We start from the raw sequence: 19556 nt of genomic DNA, 5'->3' as shown, positions 1-19556 counted from the left end.
CATGGGGGTGTTTATGGAGAAGGTCGGGTAATTGTGAAACGCACCAAGAGAAAAAAGAAATAAGTAGATTATCGATTATCGCTACCAGGTGTCTCAGTCTGACTGCCGCTGCTCTTTGTCTCAGCTACAAGGTTCCTATTGAAGACTGTAGGAATCTTGATGGTGAGCTGGATACCATCATAGGTGGACTTGACGTCCAGGAACAGCTCGTCAGGCCTTGGAGCACTCGGTGGCTTTGGAGCGTTTGCATTGTTAGTACTCCCAGCACCCTGGGCCTGTTCCCTCTCCTTGTCCTTGTTCTCGGAAAGTTTGTCGGCTCCGTCCTGGGACGGCATCGGCTTGTCGAGCTTGCCAATCCTGTTGCCCTGGTCATCATAGATGTTTCCCTCATCATCGACTTTGAGTCCACCTGCTGCAAGTGGCTTGAGAGCAGGCTTGATGTAGTTCTCGCAGACGTGACCAGCCACTTCGCCGTCCTCGTCGAGGATCTGTCCATTCGGCATGACTGGCCGTCCTACCATGGACGGGAGATCGCCTTCTACACGGCCGAGGACAGTACCGTCCCAGTCTAGAATGTTGCCAAACTCATCGACGTATTTGCCGTCTAGGCCAGCAGCCAACTTTTCAGCTGACTGCGGTTGTGGTTGTGGTTGATCTGAGTGTGCACCTGGCTGGTCTGTGCTCTCTGATACTGGCTTTATCCTTGGTATGCGAATCTCAGGGTTTGAGACTTTTGGTTCAGATGTTCGTCCATTGCGGACAGGAACATTGACCTCGTAAGTGCTGTGCGTAGGATCGCCATCAGGGGTGGGTGAAGAAGAAGACATTGGGATGATGGGATCAGTTTGTTCCTGAGGCTGATGATCCTCGAGGTGAGGCTGGAGTTTTTCTTGGTGCTGCTGCTGTAGCTGCTGATCCTGGACCTGGACCTGTTTTGGGGGTCTGCTGGGTCTCGAGGTTCCAGGCTGGAATATGGAGATGGCAGAGGAGAGTGCAGACCTGATGCCAGCGCCGTGCCAAAAGGGCTGCTTTGATGTTGATGTGTGGCTGGTAGAGCTTGGTTTGTGCGGGGACATGACGACAGGCTCTTCATGCATGAAACTTGGAAACCTCGAAATGGGGCTTGACCTTTTGCCTAGTGCTAGCAGTCTGAGTGTATTAGTTGCAGTGAGAGTCAGAGAAAAGAGGAGGGAAACACCACTATTTCTTAGTGTAAAGTATATCGGGCTGAACCCCTGTGTCTAACTAACTAGCTGTAACAGTTGAGAGCCGCATTTTCAGAACAGAGAGACCACAAAAAAAACAAGATGTAACTCTGGAAATATTCTGGCCGAGTTTCTCTGATCGTCCGCGCTCATCACGATCGCGGGCCACCCGGGAACAAGAGACTAGCAGGGATGTGAGCAAGATGAGACAAGACAGCTAAAATGGTGAACCCTGGTTTTTTGCTGAGAAGAGAGACATGATTGGTGGGAGCTGCTACAAAACCTAGTCCCTGCTTCCAACTTGGACCAAGCTTTCTCTGAAGCTGGTTCCTGGCTGGAACGGTTGGGCTAGACTTGAAGAGGATGGTGTTGGAGGTGGCTTGCGTGGCATTATCGTGTGTGGCTTGCTAGGTGCCAACTACATCCTTGTCATTTGATGCAATCTGACGTTTTGGTTAGTCTCGGGGAATTTCAGACGGTCTGTCATGTTTATTCATTTTCGTCACTCTTTCCTCACTCAGTGTGAGGAACTGGGAATTGTCTACTATTACACGGTGTTCACATAGAGACAGAGACAGAGACAGAGACAGAGGCAGACAGAGTAGAGAGTGAATGCTTTTGGATTCATGTAATATATAACGTTGTAGTGTTGTTGTATTTATCCCTCCCAGAAACAGCAGCAGTAGTAAACCATCATTAATAAACACCATGTTGCGCCGCCACAGATCATCGTCGTGCTGTCGTACTAACAGTAACATTACATGGGTCCCAACATGGGTCCCATCATGACATGAACAGAACAAAGCCAAAGCCAGACATAAACATAACCGAGACAAATAGTGACAATCTCTTCTAGTTTCTGCACAGCGCAAAGCAATAATTAGCCTCTGCTTGTCATCAAGGCGGCGTCTATCCCGTTCTGGAGATTTGCAAGCCAAGTAAGATACGACGGCCACAGGGAGGTTAAACAAAAGATTGGGGGGAGTCATCACGTACAGTAGAGAGAGCTCGAGATCACCGTGGATACGAGCCTTGAGCTGGATCTCAATATCGAGGTTGAGATCCAGGCGCAGTCGCAGCGTGTCTTTACCAGCATCACCGCCGCCGCCCTGCTGCTGACCGCCCGTGAGACCGCCCAGACCGCCCGTCACGCCGCCTAGGGTGTTGGTCACGCCGTCTGTGACGCCGCCGACTGTGTTGCCCAAGTCTCCGGCGAGAGGCAGCTGGTCAAGGGGTCCTGAACCTCCTTGCTGCTGCTGCTGCTGTTGGGGTGGTGCTTGCTGGCGACGCTTGCTGCCCTTCTTCTTGCTGCGGCGCTCTCGTCGGGGCGCTTCTTCGCTGGACATGGTCTGGTCGTCAGACTCGATGCGATCCTTTTCCATGGAAGACATGATGAATTAAAGAGTCGCTTGCTTAAAGATGAGTTTGGCGATTATGTGAGTGTTGGTGGTGTAAGTGGATTAGTATGGTTTGGATATCTCACTAAAAAGGTACAGTTTGGAGAAATTAAGGTAACTTAAAGAAAGGGACGTGATATAAGTTTGAAACTACGCAGAACTTGATAACAGGATTTAGAAGCCCATGAGGTCATGATCGAGATGAGAATCCAGTAAAATACCCTGCTCAGCCCAACCCACTTTATGTAGGTGACTTGACTTGACCCCTCCACTACAAATCTCTAACGGCCATTAACGGTCTGCCCCAGACATTCACTACGACTACATACTCACTAAGTTAGACTACCCCAGTCATATCATGCTATTTATTTCTTGACATAACTGCTTTCCATGCCGAGCTGTGGTCTTCTCCTCAGTCTCACTGGCTGACATCTCTCCTCGTCGTCAATCTCCTCCTCAATATCACCCTCCGGGTCCCAATATACAGCCCATTTCCCATGCTCGTCCCGCACCGCCACAAACGAATCATGATCTCCCTGCAGCGTCAGGAAGCGCTCATCTGCTGTCCAGCCCCAGGGTCCTATGACGTGCCCGATGGTGTCCTTCTTGCCCCCAAAGGTCACCATGTGCGTGTCCTTGTCCACGAATATCCAGTTCAGCGCTGGCGGGTCGTCGGATACCATGCTCACCAGCCCCAGGTGCCCTTCCTCGCTGGGATACTTGAAATACCAGCCTAGAAATCTGTAGCCTTGCACGGGGGCATCTGAGAGGTTGAGATACATCTAGTGTTTCTGTAAGTATGTGTCTAGGTAGTGAAGAGAGAGAGAGGGAGAGAGAGAGAGAGCAAGGGAACTCACCTTCTTGTCCACGAGAACTCCTTGGCCAACCTCTTCTGTCTTTCCATTCTGTTGTAGCATGAATGTGAGGTGGAACTTTTCTTGTTCCTTGCTCATGCTCTCATTCTGTCTCTTCTGTGCACTCACGGCGTTACCCACGCCTGTAACGGTCGGGATGGCCGCGATGGCCAGTAATCCGATAACCATGTTTTCCTGATCTGTTTTGTTCTTTTGGACTTGTTTTTTTTTTTTTTTGTTGTTTGTCGCGTACCTTATTGTGAAAGGGTAACTGTGTTTGACAGCAGCAAGACTCACTCTCCTTCACTGCATGACGTCCAGTCCACTTTGTACAGTAGGATCTTGACCCATACATTTTCCTCAACACCAGCCACACGCACGCATATAATCCTGATCCCTGCAACCCTTCTACACTCCCACCCCCATCAGGCCCAAGCTGGGGGTAAGTTATGGGGGGTAACGTCATATGGCCAGGATTGGGATGCCATTTTTTACGTCACTTTGACCTGTCACGTCGATATTCGTTTCCAATCCCATCACAACGATAGAAACCGGTTCTTCGAGGGTTCGAGGTCGGGATACAATGACACTTATTGCGTCAGTCAAGCTTCTTCAACAGGTTTCGGACTCGACACGTATTAATCTCAAAAACCATGCTTGGAACTTCAGTATAGAAAAACTTCAACTTAATTATTACATGTCAGCAGCAAGAAAATAACCCATTGTTTTTTTGGAAACCCATTGTACATTCAGCGAAGTAAATACCAGCATACACAACCATGTCTTCTCCATCTCAACAGCAGGTAAGTTGTATTGCGAGTTTGTATCGTCTGATCGGGAATTAAATTCCTTTAGGACTCGCAGAAGCGAGACGAATCTCAGGCTCCTCAGTCTCCCGGTCAAGGCCAGAACCAACAGGAGCAGGGTAACGACAGCAACCCTTTCAATCAGAACCAGAACGAGGGTCAGCAAGAGTCACAGAACCAGGACCAGGGCCAGGGACAAGAGGCTCAACAGCAACAGCCAGGTCAAGAGTCTGAGTCCAAGGCCGAAGATGCTAAGGACGAGTCTAAGCCCGACATCGAGAACGCAAAGGCTGAGACACCCGGCGACAAGGAGGACAAGCCTGAGCAACCTGGTCAGGAAAAGCCCGAAGAGCCCAAAGCTGAAGAGTCAAAGCCCGATGAGTCAAAGCCAGAGGAATCTAAGCCCGAGGATTCAAAGCCTGAAGAGGCCAAGGTAGACGACAAGAAGCCCGAGGAAGTAAAGAAAGAGGAGGATGACGCCGACTCCAAGCCAGAGCAAGCAAAGGCCGAGGCCCAAAAGACCCCCCAAGAGGCCAAGCCCAAGCAGAAGCGCCAGCCCGTCAAGGAAGAAAGCGAGGACGAGGACGACTCTGAAGACGACGACGACGACGACTTTGACTCTGAAGATGATTCCGAAGAAGACTCGGAGGAAGACTCTGAAGACGACGAGTCAGAGTCAGAGTCCGAAGAGGAGAACGAGCCCGCTACACCTCCCCAGCAGGCTGAGCCAGGCCGTAAGGGCGGAAAACGCGGAAACGCAAAGGCCGGCGATGTAAGACGTCGACGCCCTGCATGGCTCGACGAAGAATCTGACGATGAGGGCCGCAAACAGTTTTCGAAGCAAGACCAGCAACTGCAGCAGCGTCAACAGCAGGAAATGCAGCAACAGCGCCAACAGCAACAGATGCAGCAGCAGCAGCAGCAGCAGCAGCAGGGAGGCGGCGGTAAGAGCGACGCCCTCAGCTTGCATCTCGAGCTTAACCTCGAGATCGAAATCGAGCTCAAGGCCAGAATCCACGGTGATCTTACACTGGCACTACTGTAAGTTTTCTCTCCCCCTCCCCTCTATGCTGCGGACCCTTTCTACCATTTTTTGTCCGCCTTTCTCATCTGACAAGTGCATAGCCAATAGTGACATGTAATTCTGCAGGGAGGGAGCATAAGTATAAAAAAAACTATATGAATGCTTATTATTTAATTCGGCGACGACGACGACGAACGATGCTTTTTCTCACGTCTTATATCTAGCGGCGTTTTTTGGGGGCATGAAGTTTACGACTTCGTTTGCTTTTTTTTTTCTTGTTTATATGTACTCTGTATAGTAGGAGTAAATAAAGAGTTGAAATTGGGTTTCAGTTTGTTACATGTTTCTCAGAATTATGTGATACGTGACACTCGCGGGTGAGGACATGGTCTAAGTCTACAGATCACATCTTATTATTAGTTTGAGTGTAGTTGTCGTCGGTAATAGTTCACGTCTCGGCTATAAGCCACAAGAAGCTAAAGTCTTAGATCGATCGTGATAAGATCTCAACGGTTTTTTTTTTTTTGGTGTCGATAGTGACGTTGCAAGCGCGAGATCTACCGCAAGCGATGATGTCGATGAGGCTGAGGCTGGTGATGAGGCTCGGGTGGCACACGCGGGAACGGGAACGGACGGACCCAAGCATTTGGTTCGAGTTCGTGCTTTTGAAGCGAATGCAACCAGCGGAACGGATCTCGTGATGGGAGTGATAAGATCGTCGTTATCATATGGTGACACTCGTACGAGAGGGTATCTCGGGGCCGGTTGATTTAGGGTAGCTGACCGATGTGATGTGTCAATGATATTGAGATGCGAATACGGAACCAGTGATTGAATAAACACGGGTGTTTAATTGAGTGATTTTGTTGGTCTTGTTACACATTGGCATTACAATGACTACAGTGGTTGTGTTGTGTTACAGAACCTCAGAGACTTTTCCGTCTATTACCAATTGAGGCATCCCACAATCCTCGGCAATCAGAACCATCGCCACATTCAATCTCTCTCTAATGCTTTGATAAACTCAATTCTAATTGTTTTAAAGTCGGGCTTATCGGTACTCGCCACGAATTCCGTATTCACTATTTCCGATGTATAATCATCTCTGTATGTAAATTCTTCAGTGCCTCAGATCTGCTTAGGTCTGCTTAGAGGTGGCGCCCGGGCAGGCAGTGCAAGTGACGTATTACAAAGCAGACGCCGAAAGTCCCCGAACACGATAGCATCACTCAATCTACGCGACACAAACGATCAATCGCCCTCTTGCTTACCAACTCTACACCTATAAAACAAATATCTCCCCATACAATCTTATCTTTTCCCATCACGTCATTTCAATACAATCGCAAACACAAAATCACACTTAGCTACTTCTTTCAACAACCGTGACAATAACGTCTCCAACGAATCCATCGCCACTTCGCTGCTGTACAAACATGGCAGACTCTCCCATGTCCGACAGCGAGCAGTCCTGGCTCACACTAGCAATCACACACCGAAAAGTAACCTACGAACTCTCATTCCCCGAAGATGCGACCATCACAGACCTTTTCAACGAGATCGAAGCGAGTCTCGATATCCCCGTCGCAAACCAAAAGATCATCGCCCCAAAGACTCCCCTCCTCAAAGCCCCCTTCAAGAACCCCGACATGCCCCTCCTCGACCTCAAGGGCAAGCATTTGACGCTCATGGGCTCTGGCGCTGCGGAGATTCAGCAGGTGCAGGATATGGCCGAGCGTGTTGCGAAGCGCAATGCTGCGAGGATGGCGCAGAGGAGCAAAGCACGGCATGCGACGACGACGACACGCCGAAATCCACAAGACTCGCAATATACATTTCTTCAAGTCCGACCGCTGCAAGGTCTTCCGAACCCAGATCGCAGCCAGAAACTTCTTATGCGATTGAAGGAAGACCCTGGTATTCGCGCTGCCATGACAAAGCATAAATTCGCTGTTGGGCTTCTTACAGAGATGGAACCTCTTTCGCATACGCAGACAACACACGAGGGAACAAGTCGCATTCTGGGACTGAATCGCAATCAAGGCGAGGTCATCGAACTACGGTTACGAACAGATGCGCATGATGGATATCGCGATTACAAGACCATTCGCAAGACACTGTGCCACGAACTGGCGCATAATGTCCATGGTCCGCATGACAGAAACTTCTGGGACTTGTGTCATCAGATTGAACGAGAAGTTGACGCTGCGGATTGGAAATCAGGTGGACACACGATTGGCGAAACATCGCGATACACCGTTTCTGGACGTGATGAGGAAGAGGAGGATTATCCTGAGGACTTTGGAGGTTGGACGGGTGGTGAATTTGTCCTGGGAGGGGTTAATAACAATTCCACTGCTGGGATGAGTAGACGAGAGGTACTCGCCCAAGCAGCGCTTGAAAGGCAGAGAAAGGAGGTTGATTCTGAGCGGAAGGTGCTGGAGGAGCAGAGACAACGATCACCACCTGGTGATGAATCCAAGTAACTTGATGATATTTCGGACAGCGAGGCGTAGGAATACCCATAAAAGGCATGGCACAGCACAGCACAGCATAAGCATAAGCAGGCGTTAGCATTACAATCTGATACACTATTTACATACATTCTGTCCCCTCAATAAGGAAGAGGATCCAAGTTCAGCCCCTCAACGCTAAACTTGAAGGCATCGTTTCGAGAGTAACTCCCCGCAGTATCAATATCAAGACGACCCCTGATACAATCACGGAAATCAACATCCGCAAAGATCAAACCATCTGGATCCTCCCACTGCGGCCCAGCAATGACATCTCCAAACGGCGAGACAATCGACGATCCACCACGAGATAGAAACTCTGCTTTTCCAGAAGAGACAGCGCTCTTTGCAGGGGGAGGTTGAATGTTCACACCGTCATCATCACAACCCAACACAATCTCATTCCCATCCTCGTCAAACACAGACTTACGTCTTCTTCGAGTCGGCGATTTCGGCAGCGCAATCTCAAACCCTTCCTCTGTCATGCACGATCCACGACGCTGTCTCACACCGTTTGTTTCAGAGGAAGTGGTGCTCTTGGGAACGCACATGTTGCTGCTGACGACGAAGCAGCGCCCCTCAACACCAACTGTTCGCATGAGTCCGAGCCACGCATCGCGGTTATCGGCTGTGGGCGCGAGGTAGAGATTGATGTTCTGCGCGTAGAGAGATTGGCGGAGGAGCGGCATGTAGTTCTCCCAGCAGATTGCGGCGGCGAGATTGATGCGTATGCCGCGGATGGTGGTTGTCACGGCGCGGAGGGTGCTAGGTGAGCCTTGAGCCCAGATGAGGCGCTCAGAGCCGGTCTATCACCGTTAGTTTGCTTCATATCAACATGTAGTAGACGGGGGTCTCACAGGGAGGACTTTGCGACGCTTTCCAAGCATACCCTCCTTGGGACAGACATAAACAGCAGAGCAATACAAGCTCCCACCCGCCTTCTCAATACATCCTACCACGATAAAAACACCCGTATCCCTCGCAATGCGCTCCAGTTCCTCACGCGAGCCATCACCACGGACTTGATCCTCCTCACCAAGCTGTCTCTTCACCCACTTGAGCCCCGCACCACCACCGCCAGGCCCAACGGTGTCGCCGAGATCAATGGCTGAATCGAAGTAACGAGCGAATTCATCGCGTCCCTCTGCACTGCGATTCCCAATCTCGCAGCCGAAGGAGCTGCCGCGGGGATAACCGCCGATGAAGGCCTCCGGGAGGAGGAGGATGTCGATGTGTGATGAGGATGCGCGCTGGGCGAGGGTGTCGATGAGGGCGATGGTGGAGGCGGTGGAGGATTGGGTGCCTGGGGAGGCGGTTCCAAGACGGATATGACCAGCTGCAGCCATTTTCAATCACTTAGACAAAAACACAGGTACAGACACAGGCACGGAAAGATGCAGTTGGAGTTGGGGTAGAAGAGTGGTTATATAGATCAGGTGAGGATGGCATGCTGCAACGAGCGGGGCAAACTAAACCAAGCCAGCCCATTTCTACCTACACAGTATTAAATATTTCAATGCTTTCACCCTGCGGATGCCTCGGCGCCTCTTTTCGTTTCCAAGGTGAGATAGATCGTCAGAGTTCGTTGGAAAGCTGAGTGAGAGGTTGGGAGCTAGACTACCTTTGAAGCTACCCCGCATAGACATGGAGATATGCGGCCCGCTGCGGCATCATGAGTTCGGACTTCGGACCCGAAGTGGGAGGCGATGTCGGATGAGATGTGATGCAAGATAAGACTTAGCCAGTGGATGTAACTTGTTGTGATGAGTCTAATCGATGACGGGAATCGGACTTAGTCACTTGGTTTACCCATGTCCAAGTTTAAGACTCATCATGTTGCTCTTGCGAGGAGCATCGTTGTGAGGCATGGAGTGGAATTGTAAATGCCATCAAGGTGAATATTGTCGTCTTGAAAAACAGTTCTTGCCCGGTAGATATCGTAGGCCTGTAAGCCAAACCGCTTCGCAGGATAGGGATGTCAAGTATCATGTGCCGTAGCCGTGACAGTGCTCAATTCATCATGACTCTTTATACCTTTCTTACGCGCCCAGGGTATTTTTCCACACACAGCTCTATCTCCTCCTCGTACTTCGTGTCGTCGTAGGCGCCGGCTCAAACGCATCATCATCATCCGAAATCTCATCATCGCTAATCTCAACAGCCTTACTCTGCGTACCACCCTTCTGCGACTGTGAAAAGTTCAACTTTGTCTGTCGAGTACTCTTAGCCGCTCCTCGAGTCGCCGGGGCCTTGGCGGTACTCTTCGCTGCGGTTCGTCGTGTCTTTGGCGGAGGAGGTGCAGGCTCTTCTTCCGACTCCATGATCACGTCTTCTTCCTCGTCTTCACTGTCTTCGAATGGCTTGCGGCCTCGTCCTCGTCCCTTAGCAGGAGCCTTCTTGGCCGGTGCTGCTTTTGTGGCGCGTGTTGCTCGCTTGGCTGCTGGTTTCTTGGTGGGTGCAGGGAGTGGCTCATCTTCGTCCATCAAGTCCATGTCATCATCTTGCTGAGTCGCCTTGGCTTGTCCACGAGCAGTCTTGCGTGCAGGCGCAGGCGCGGGTGCAGATGCGCGAGAAGAGGTCTCGGCCTGTTGTTCATCCTCATATGTCCAGGCATCTGGCTCATTCTCCCAGCTACCATCAAAGTCACTGTCCCAGGTCGCTGGCTTTGGCTTAAGAACTCGCTTTCTCTCCGCTCGTGCTGTCTGCATGCCACTAGCTTGCTGCTGCTCGATCCTCATTCGATAGATATCCATGGCACTGTTGAGATCTTCGTCGTCCGACTCCAAGCCCAGCATAGATCGGACTTGTCCCGTTAGATGCTCCGAAACAAACAGCTCCATGGCGTGCTTGTCATCCTTTGTCACGAACTGAGTCACAGCATCGCCAAAAGGTCCTTGGGGAAGGACCTTGAGTGACTGCGCCGACAGAAAGTCTTGCACCAGATTCTCCACCTTGACCATGTCATCAGCACCATCAAGTGCTGCAATAGCTTCCGTTGGGTTGGCAGCATTAGCCTTGCCTTGGCCTTGTTAGTGATATTTCTAGCTGATAGCAATATTGACTTACGCTGTGATGTCTTTTTGCGGTAAAAGTAGACAACATCATTCGTGTTGGCCACCTTACCGACGAATCGATTTGAGAATCTCTGGGGATTCTCAATCTCAAACTGGCCACCTTCCGTGGCTGTGTACTCCACCTTCAGCCGAATGAGTGGAAGAGGCCGTTCTTCTAGAGCCTCTTCGTCCGTCTGAATGGCCTCCCAATCCGCATTGGCTTCCTCAATCATCTCCTCAACCACCTCCATCAGTCTTCGGGTCACCTCTTGGCGGTTTTCCTTCTTCTTGTCAAGTCCTTTGAAGCGCTTGTCTTGTGAAAGGATGACTTCCCGTGTGACAAAGGGACGCACACTCTTGAGAGGAAGCTTGTCGACCTTGAAGTCTTTGCCCGTCACGCTCACAATAGCGACGTGCTTCTGAACCGCCTCACCGGGCACCAGTGAAGTTGCGACAGATGAGCCGGGCTGCATGACGTGGAATCCTGTTTCGGGGTTCTGTGTAGGGTCGATCAAACACTCGTGCTCGTGACCCCAGACTACAAGGTCAAGCCAATCGGGCAAGACATTCTCGGGGAGGTAGGATGTGGCTGTATGCGCATGGTGATTTTGGTGGACAGCTAACAAATTGAACCAGTCAGTCATCTGGGTTTCAGGGCGAAACCACTTGACTTTGTGATCTCGGAAAGTACGGAACATTCGCTCATCTCGAACATTACTCAATCCAAACAAGGCAAGCTTTGTAAGACCCTTCTGTAGCAGAATCGGCTTGGCCTCGATGTTGTCTGCCTCGGGGACACGGCCGTAGTAGTTGAGAAGTCCACTCGCTTGCAGAAGATCAAGCGAACAGAAGTTACCTTCTCCAGAAGGATCATCATGATTGCCATGGATCGAAAAGACGGGAATGGAAATGTTGATATCAGGATCTTCGTAGTTGACATGCGTGAAAGCACCTTCAAAGACAGAAGCAGCATCGGAGAGAAACTCGAGAGGGCAAGGTTTCATGCCCAAGCAGTTTTGTCGGAGTGTACGCATGACTTGGTACAGGGACTTTCGGGAGGGTTTGTTGTCGTGAAAGAGATCGCCAGCGAGGAGAACCATATCGACCTATGCATGTTAGAAGCAATGATCAAGAAGAAAGGCAATATGTCGTACATCTTCGGTCCGGGCAAGGTTCAAAATTTCATCGAAAGTTCTCCAACTGTCATCCCTACGAATGGGGTCTCGCTCTTCATAACCGACATGATTGTCGGTCGCAACGAGGATACGAATGGTATCCGCCTCTACGGTCGTTAGCAAGAGCTGCAGTAATACTGGGCTACAATAGAGACTCACCGGTGAACTCGGGCATCTTGTGCAGCTTACGATTTGTGTGACACAATCGAGCTGTGACGTGTGTGGGATGAATTGGAGGTGCTTTACGCGGACTGTTTTAGTGAGACGCGAGCAGTAGCTGGGAAGGTGACGCGCCCCAATGCGAGGTCACGTGCACCTCATCTACACCTCCACCTCCACTAACAATGAATGAAGGGCCCTGATCCCAAAAGTGACTGCTCATCTTTTCCAAGCTGTCAAAACAACATCAAGTCCTTCCAGAAAAGCAAAAAGCAAAGAATGCGGGCTCTAAACTCTGACGCCAGCCGTTGAATGGCAGCGGGATCTTGCAGTAGGCGTCAACCACGAGTCAGTTACTGATTGATTGACTGCCCAACATCAGACCACGTTTCGACCCATCATCTCAGCACTAACCAAGGTCAAGGCCTCGGTCTCGTTCCGCACCAGACTCTCCGTCCCTGTTCCTGAAAGTTTCCCACAGGCGATGCTACCATTGCACGTTTAGTTCAGTTTTGTTACTGCATGGAGATAAACGGTCTGTCTCACTGTAACATTGCTGTTTCTGCGCCTCGATACGCGAAGCAGCAGAACCTCCACTTTCACGTACGTCCCTATACCGTGAGGGATATTGATAGCATGAGGTACGAGATGCACGGGTGTTGGTTGGAAAGGCTTGGCTGATCAAGAATGAGGCCATTATCATCAGCGGGATGTGGAGATTTTTGGTCCACCTGCTGCTGCGCGTGCCTCCTGAGACTCGCCATCTCGACCTTGTACATACTGTAGGTAGATTGATCTAAACAACGTGGCACAGCATCGTCTCCTTTCGTTTCTTTTTCCTTTCGTAGTACTGTAGTATTCACGATGCAAGGGGATATCGAGATGTATTTGCTTTTTATATGTTTCAGTCTTTGGTGGCTGTATATTTCTCTCACATAATTCTCCTTCTCTTTTCATTTTTCTTCAACTTGTCAACACAGACCATGCTCTGCCCCGACCAACATCATCAGATGCTTCATTTGGCTGGCCCCGTATGCCCGAAACTACTACCTTCCTGGTCGACTCACATCACATACAGTAAGCAAAAGCCAGAGAAAAAGAGCTCAAACCACCGTTACTTGTCATGATCCTAGCTGTTCAAACCCTGGAACAGCATGCAGCCTACGGACCCGTGGGTGCTGGATGAGTGATTGCGACACAAGATACGATTGGCTTGGACTTTAGCTTCGATCCTTTCTACCGTTCAAGACCCCAATTGCGATTCGCTTTAGTAATTCATTCAGCTGCTCCAGGGCTGGTCCTTGGCGACGCCATCGTAAGATTCATTATACCTTACCTTGTTGATGCTCCCGCGATCACACCTCCGCTTTCAATATCCGCATCTAAGCAACCAACTCCTATTCCAATCACTCGACCCCTTCTCCGCTCGAGGGGAGCGGAGGAGTACTTATCTACAGGCGTTGTTCATGATTCCGTGTTTCAAGACCTCTGCTATTCTTATATCGCTGTCCAACTTTCGCTGTTCGAATCCTTCTCCTCCAGCTTGTACAGCAATCACCCCTACTGGCCTTCTACCCAGGTCCCTGGACTTACAGCCTAACTTGATCATCATATCATACCATGCATCTCGTTGCCAGGATGGACCGGGATGTCCTCCACGGAGGGAATATCTGGTCTCCCGGCCCAGTCTTCCAGACGGACGTTCCTTTCTTTTGGCGGAAACGACGGCAGATTTCCATTGGGGATCTTCCCGTTGAGATCTTTACCGCCATATGTCGCAATCTCTGTGTGCATTGCCAGAATGCACATGTTGTCGATCTCCCGCCAGATGAGATCGACCACGCCATTGAGGCTCAGCAGGCATTATCTCGCTTGAGCCGCACGTGTCGACGCTTTCGAAATACGGCCCAGCCTATCTTGTACCACTGCTATCACTCTGGACGACAGTCGAATTCTTCGAGTAGTCCTGAGTGGTGGGGTGATACTGATGCAAGAAGACGAGAGGTTGAGACTCTCGAAGGGTTTCTTCGTACTCTCCTTGAGAGACCGGACTTGGCTAAACATGTTCGTGCTTTGGCCTTTTTTGCATTGAGAGAAGTGACTGCTCGTCAAATCTCTGAAGAAACGCAAGCTCTTTTTCGACAGGCTGGTGAACGCGCTGGTTTTCGTGCTCTACCATCTTATGAACATGTTGAATCCAAGTGGTTGCAAGAGGCTTCAATTATGGCTGCACCTTTCGTGGAGCAACTACTCATTTACCGATCATCACAAGAAGGGCTACAGTATATCAGAGACTCCCCTTTCTACTTACCAAACCTCAAGTACTTGGTGTTACCAGGCCAGGGCAAGAATCCTGACGAATGTTGCCACATTCAGCAGATGCAGGATGTCTTAGCCAAAGCCCAGAACCTTGAAGTGTTGGCAGCCAGCGACGCAGACTGCGGGACAGATATCCCTCTTCGTGAACGCTTCCGCTCAGAACCATGGGACACTGCCCTCGCAAGTCTCCGCCGCCTATCACTACACGGCCTAGACCCCGATAACCTCGCCAAAATACTTCGTCGGAGTCCAGTCCTCGAAGACCTCGAATACTTCTGCGACATGGACAAGTACACCGTTCTCCAACATCACCACCTCGCCCCTGTTAGTCAATCATTGCGACGCCTATGCTACACCAGCACAACGTGGGAGCACACATCCGGCGGCGCACAAGATATCATCGAACAAGTGTCCACGTTTCTCCGCTGGGACTCATCGCTCCGCGGTGACGCAAGCTTTGTCGACTTTCCACGTCTTGAGATCCTCGAGATTGAACAACTTCTCCTTTACGGACCTGTATTCGACGATGAAGAAGAGCGAAAGAAAAGATTCGAAGCGATGAAAGAGATTGGCCCAGAGATCTTCATGGCGAGTCTCCCTTCATCATTGCAGATTCTTCACATAGGAATGGTGTTGGCTTGGCCTGAAATGCACCGAGACCTACTTGGCATGGCTGAGAAGGTATATCGGTTTCAGAATTTGAGTGTCGTCGCAGTAGATCCTTACGAAGCGCCGCCAAAAGAACAGATAAAAGAACTTGAAGATGCTTTTGCATCAAAGGGAATCATATTCCGAATAGGGCAGACGACGCAGGTCCCCTTTGGGAGGGGCATGTTGGGTGTCAGACCAGGACACCCTGAGAGATCGAGTGAAGGAGATCTCAAGTTCCCGTTGAATCATAGGAATCCGTCATATCTGGACTTTTTGGATTTTTAGATAATAAATATGTCTACGAGTGAAGCACATGCAATGGGATTACTCGGTGAAATTACGTTGCTGATGGATGGAGTCATGGCCTGATGCTGCTATCTCATGATGCGATTTCGGCTCGTCTAACAAGTATATGATGCTATTATCATTTCTTCGGCGATCAAGTTAGCATGTGCTTTTGATAATGATAAGCTATCGACAAAATCTCTAGCAACACATGTGAGGTCGAAATATTGATGCCTACATGTGATAAGAATTGGATGACTGTTGGGGAAGTTGGCTGGCCACGGGATGTAAGAAGACTTCTGGCATTAAACTGAAGTGCTAAAAATACTTAGTCTAAGATCATCTAAATCTATACTAATAAACTTAACTAAGTTTACCTAAGGCTTTTTGTCACTTAAGATCAAGATCCTAAGTTTTATTATATCTCCCTGGTTAGCAATATCGACATATTCGCCAAGACTTATGGTCACCAATACTGACAAACCGAATAGGGTCATATTGACTTTCATCTGTTCCTTCAGGTACTATCAGGCGAGCCCTTTGCCTGTGGGCTGACGAGAGTGATTCTACAATCCAGCGATAGGTTCGCCCGGGTATGCTTTGACTAGGTATACGGGTGGTGTTGAGACTTTTATGCATCTCACGGACTTTGGCCTCCTTGAGGAGTGCCTTCTGATTGTAGTCGTAGCAGCTTGAGTTCAGTTAACTCGAGTCAAGATACACCGAAAATGGTACAATTGTCGAATGTCAGTTTAGCACACGTTGTGAGTTAACTTTTAGGTTGGAAACATGGTTCATAAATTGTTGAATGTGGAAGATAATATTCATCTTGACTACATACGCTCATCACCCGCGAACGGGCATCTTCATATACACAGTAAACATCCGAGAAGGGATGCATCTAGAACAACCAAGAGAGGAAGGTCTTGTAGAACCATCCTTTACGGCTGGGGCCCTCAGCCTCACGCTTAGCGGCCTGAGCAGCCAAGAACTCCTCCTCCTCACGATCAATGACGTCCTTTCCAGTGTAGAAGTCGGCCTCGTGGGGCTTGATACCACGAGACTTGGTGATGAACTTGTGGCCAAAGATGAGGATCAGGAACACGGGAATACCAAGGTAACCAGTGATGAAAGTCTTGTACTTCTCACCACCAAGGATCTTGCCGGTGTCGGCATCCCTAACGAAAACGTCGTAGTTCTTGGTGAGGGCGATGAGAATGCACATGGAGAGAGCAACGATAGATCCCCACATGCCGAAGGGGGCGACATAGGGGAGAGCTTCGTTGGCGAGACCTTGAGCCTTCTTGGCGCGGCACCACCAGATGTGGGTTGTGAGGATAGAGATCCAGGACATGAGACCGAAGATGGTGGTGAGGTTGACAAAGTAACCGAAAACCTTGGTCGAGTCGTCGGAAACGTTCATGAAGGCCAGGAGACAGAATGAAGCAGACATGGCGAGGGCATAGATGGGAACACCATGCTTGTCAGTCTTCTTGAAGATGGCAGGGGCTGAACCGTCAGAAGCAAGACCGTAGAGGGTACGGCTAGCAATGTACAGATCAGAGTTGGAGGCAGAGAAGACGAAGACGCAGATACAAGCGTTGACGATGTGAGGGAGGACCTTGACACCAGCGATATCGGCAGCGACGACGAAGGGAGAGGCAGAAGCACCGGCCTTGGCCTTGTTGGCAAAGGCAAGCTCCTCAGAGTTGTAGGGGACGATCATTCCGACGAGGAGGACGGAGAGACAGTAGAAGAAGAGAATTCGGTAGAAAGTGAGCTTGATGGCGCGGGGGACGGTCTTGCGGGGGTTCTGGGCCTCAGCGACTGTTACACCAACAAGCTCAGTTCCGAGGTAGGCAAAGGTAGCGTTGACCATGCAGGACCAGAAGCCGAGGAATCGTCCAGCATCGCCAGTCATGATATAAGGCTTGAAGGCGCTGTTTCTGTTAGCGAGGCTCAATGAAATGTGCAGTTGGGAGAACATACCCAGGGTTGCTCCAGTATCGGAAACCCTTTCGGTCATGGTCAGGACCACCGCCAAGAGCGAGAACCAGAGAGAAGAGGATGATTCCAATGATGACGATGACCTTGAACGAGGAAAGCCAGAACTCGAGTTCACCAAAGAATCGAATGCCGAAATAGTTGATAACAACGATGGTGACTAGAAAGATGGCGATAAAGACACCTGGATTGACAGTGTCTCGATCAACCCAATATTGAATGACCAACGCAGCAGCAGTGAGTTGATTAGGCGTGACGATGATGTATTTGAACCAGTAACTGAAACCCGTTAGCTCGCGTGACCTGTAGACTACAGCCTCAGAAACACAATACTCACGTCCAACCAAGCGCAAAACCAAGAGAGGGATCACAGAATCGAGAAGCATAACCAGTGAAACCAGCAGACATGGGGAGCCAAGCAGCCATCTCGCCCAGAGCAGCCATGACGAGGAAGACAACAAAACCAACAATCGTGTAACAGATAAAGACAGAGCCAGGCCCAGCTTGCGCCAGAGCCTTGCCAGTGCCGATGATAAGACCAGTACCGATCGCACCACCGATGGCAATCATGGTGATGTGACGGGCCTTGAGACCTCGGTGCAGCGACGTCTCAGCGCTGGTCTCGAGACCGCGAATGTGACGGTCCTCACCGACGCCCATGTCCTTGGTGGGAGCTGCAGAGGCATCGTAGCCGAGATCCGTCTTCTCGACGTCGTTTCCCTTTTCGACACCGCTCATTGTGATGATTGGTTTGAGATAAAAAGGGCCAAGCTGCCAAGTGCAAGTGTAAGAAGGCCAAGCTGCCAGAGAAGAACCAAGCTTTTGGGGGGATCTTAAAGCCAAGGACCTTGGCGATATTGCGTGTGTGTTAGATGAGATCTCCCCAACGTTGTACGAGAAAAAAGAAGGATGGCGGGACAGGAAAGAGATGAGAGGGAGAGGGATGAGCACAGCTATATACCGAATACGTCTCACACTCTCTTACTCTGATTCAACCACAGACGAATAACCAGGCTGCTATCAAATTTTATCACTGTACTCCGTAGAGAAAACGCCAAGACGACCCGATGCTCAAAGTGGCAGCCCATGTAATGCTCTTGATGGAACCCTAGACGGACAGACAGAGTCAGACACACGCACGCCCGTCCAGTGAAGATCAAATCACGTAACGGGGGTGTTTGTCTGAGTGTGAAGAGTGGAACTTGGGAAACCGGGGGTAGTTAGTGTTGGCTTTAATTCAGAGATCATCGGTCCAACAGTCTTGTCTGTTTCTCAATGGGGTCAGATCCTATCTCTCTGCATGTAACATTGTGGCGAGTTGGTGTGTGCCTCGCCTCAGCTGTGCATTTGTTTGTACTGTAATTCTGTTGCACAGCACAGCACAGCAGAGAATCTAGAATTCACATCACTCAAAATCACAAGGTAATCCGGGCGTAGGGCAGATTTGCAGGCTTTTTGGGCCGTTGGTTTTGTCTCATCGCTGTAGTTACGCCATCCTCGTACTAGCAAAGATCGGCCCGGCACTTGATTATGGCGCCGAGGCTGAAAGGGCGAGCAAAGAGACAAGTGAGAGGGCAGAGGGAAAAAAAGGCGCAGGTCAAGGCTCACTGGAGTGTAGTGTAGGTAGTGTAGTGTGGTTTCTAGAAGCTCGGGAAGAGATAAGCTTAGGCACTTTGCTCCGAGGCCTGATCCCGTACGACATCTCCAATGCAATGGCTGCCTGTGGGCGTCCCAAGTTTCCTAGTACCATATCACGCAGTGTCACAGTGAGGATCTTGTTAACGAGATTCCTCTTGTATCCCCTGCTATCCCACCAAGCCACGCCCCTTGAGGAAGGTCGATAAAGTTCTCGTGTGCTCTTCTCTTCAAAGATAGGCTCTTTTTTTCTTCCTCTGTCCAAAGCACCCCCCGGTCTTACTGCGGTCCTGGCTCCAATGTTTATCTCCCAGTATCTGCCGTCTGTTTGTCTGCGGGGAAAACACAATGAGGACAAGGGTGAGGAAAAGACAGAGATAGCCAGGGATGGCTCTGACCACTGTCAGCTCTGATTGAGCAGCTTGTTCTCTCAGTGGGTACTTTTGGTGTCCACCCCTTGAATAATACCATCACGT

The 19556-nt window shown here is 50.2% G+C and overlaps 8 protein-coding genes across 8 annotated transcripts; 3 read left to right on the top strand and 5 right to left on the bottom strand.

Annotated features, from left to right (window-relative positions):
- Positions 1–68: 68 nt before the first annotated feature.
- FSUBG_1891 (uncharacterized protein) lies at positions 69–2596 on the bottom strand (the record flags this gene model as incomplete). Its single annotated transcript, XM_036679605.1, has 2 exons — positions 69–1149; positions 2202–2596. 2 exons carry the CDS (start codon positions 2594–2596, stop codon positions 69–71), a joined length of 1476 nt encoding a protein of 491 aa, XP_036542534.1.
- A 371-nt stretch (positions 2597–2967) lies between these two features.
- On the bottom strand, positions 2968–3645 carry FSUBG_1890 (uncharacterized protein; the record flags this gene model as incomplete). Its single annotated transcript, XM_036679604.1, has 2 exons — positions 2968–3384; positions 3460–3645. 2 exons carry the CDS (start codon positions 3643–3645, stop codon positions 2968–2970), a joined length of 603 nt encoding a protein of 200 aa, XP_036542533.1.
- Positions 3646–4235: 590 nt separating this feature from the next.
- On the top strand, positions 4236–5307 carry FSUBG_1889 (uncharacterized protein; the record flags this gene model as incomplete). Its single annotated transcript, XM_036679602.1, has 2 exons — positions 4236–4259; positions 4312–5307. The coding sequence occupies 2 exons, from the start codon at positions 4236–4238 to the stop codon at positions 5305–5307; spliced, it is 1020 nt and encodes a 339-aa protein (XP_036542532.1).
- A 1415-nt stretch (positions 5308–6722) lies between these two features.
- Positions 6723–7772, top strand: FSUBG_1888 (ubiquitin metalloprotease fusion; the record flags this gene model as incomplete). Its single annotated transcript, XM_036679601.1, has 1 exon — positions 6723–7772. One exon carries the CDS (start codon positions 6723–6725, stop codon positions 7770–7772), a length of 1050 nt encoding a protein of 349 aa, XP_036542531.1.
- Positions 7773–7900: 128 nt separating this feature from the next.
- Positions 7901–9145, bottom strand: FSUBG_1887 (nitrilase; the record flags this gene model as incomplete). Its single annotated transcript, XM_036679600.1, has 2 exons — positions 7901–8605; positions 8657–9145. The coding sequence occupies 2 exons, from the start codon at positions 9143–9145 to the stop codon at positions 7901–7903; spliced, it is 1194 nt and encodes a 397-aa protein (XP_036542530.1).
- A 726-nt stretch (positions 9146–9871) lies between these two features.
- FSUBG_1886 (double-strand break repair MRE11) lies at positions 9872–12202 on the bottom strand (the record flags this gene model as incomplete). The annotated part of the gene is made up of 4 exons (XM_036679599.1): positions 9872–10818; positions 10866–11958; positions 12007–12134; positions 12187–12202. 4 exons carry the CDS (start codon positions 12200–12202, stop codon positions 9872–9874), a joined length of 2184 nt encoding a protein of 727 aa, XP_036542529.1.
- A 1604-nt stretch (positions 12203–13806) lies between these two features.
- FSUBG_1885 (uncharacterized protein) lies at positions 13807–15441 on the top strand (the record flags this gene model as incomplete). Its single annotated transcript, XM_036679598.1, has 1 exon — positions 13807–15441. One exon carries the CDS (start codon positions 13807–13809, stop codon positions 15439–15441), a length of 1635 nt encoding a protein of 544 aa, XP_036542528.1.
- A 901-nt stretch (positions 15442–16342) lies between these two features.
- FSUBG_1884 (dicarboxylic amino acid permease) lies at positions 16343–18183 on the bottom strand (the record flags this gene model as incomplete). Its single annotated transcript, XM_036679597.1, has 3 exons — positions 16343–17381; positions 17431–17724; positions 17783–18183. 3 exons carry the CDS (start codon positions 18181–18183, stop codon positions 16343–16345), a joined length of 1734 nt encoding a protein of 577 aa, XP_036542527.1.
- Positions 18184–19556: the final 1373 nt, after the last annotated feature.

The sequence above is a fragment of the Fusarium subglutinans genome (assembly GCF_013396075.1).
Source record: "Fusarium subglutinans strain NRRL 66333 chromosome Unknown NRRL66333_c0000016, whole genome shotgun sequence".
Taxonomy (NCBI): Eukaryota; Fungi; Ascomycota; class Sordariomycetes; order Hypocreales; family Nectriaceae; genus Fusarium; species Fusarium subglutinans.
Note: the sequence above shows the minus strand (reverse complement) of the source record. Positions and strands in the feature narration are given on the sequence as shown.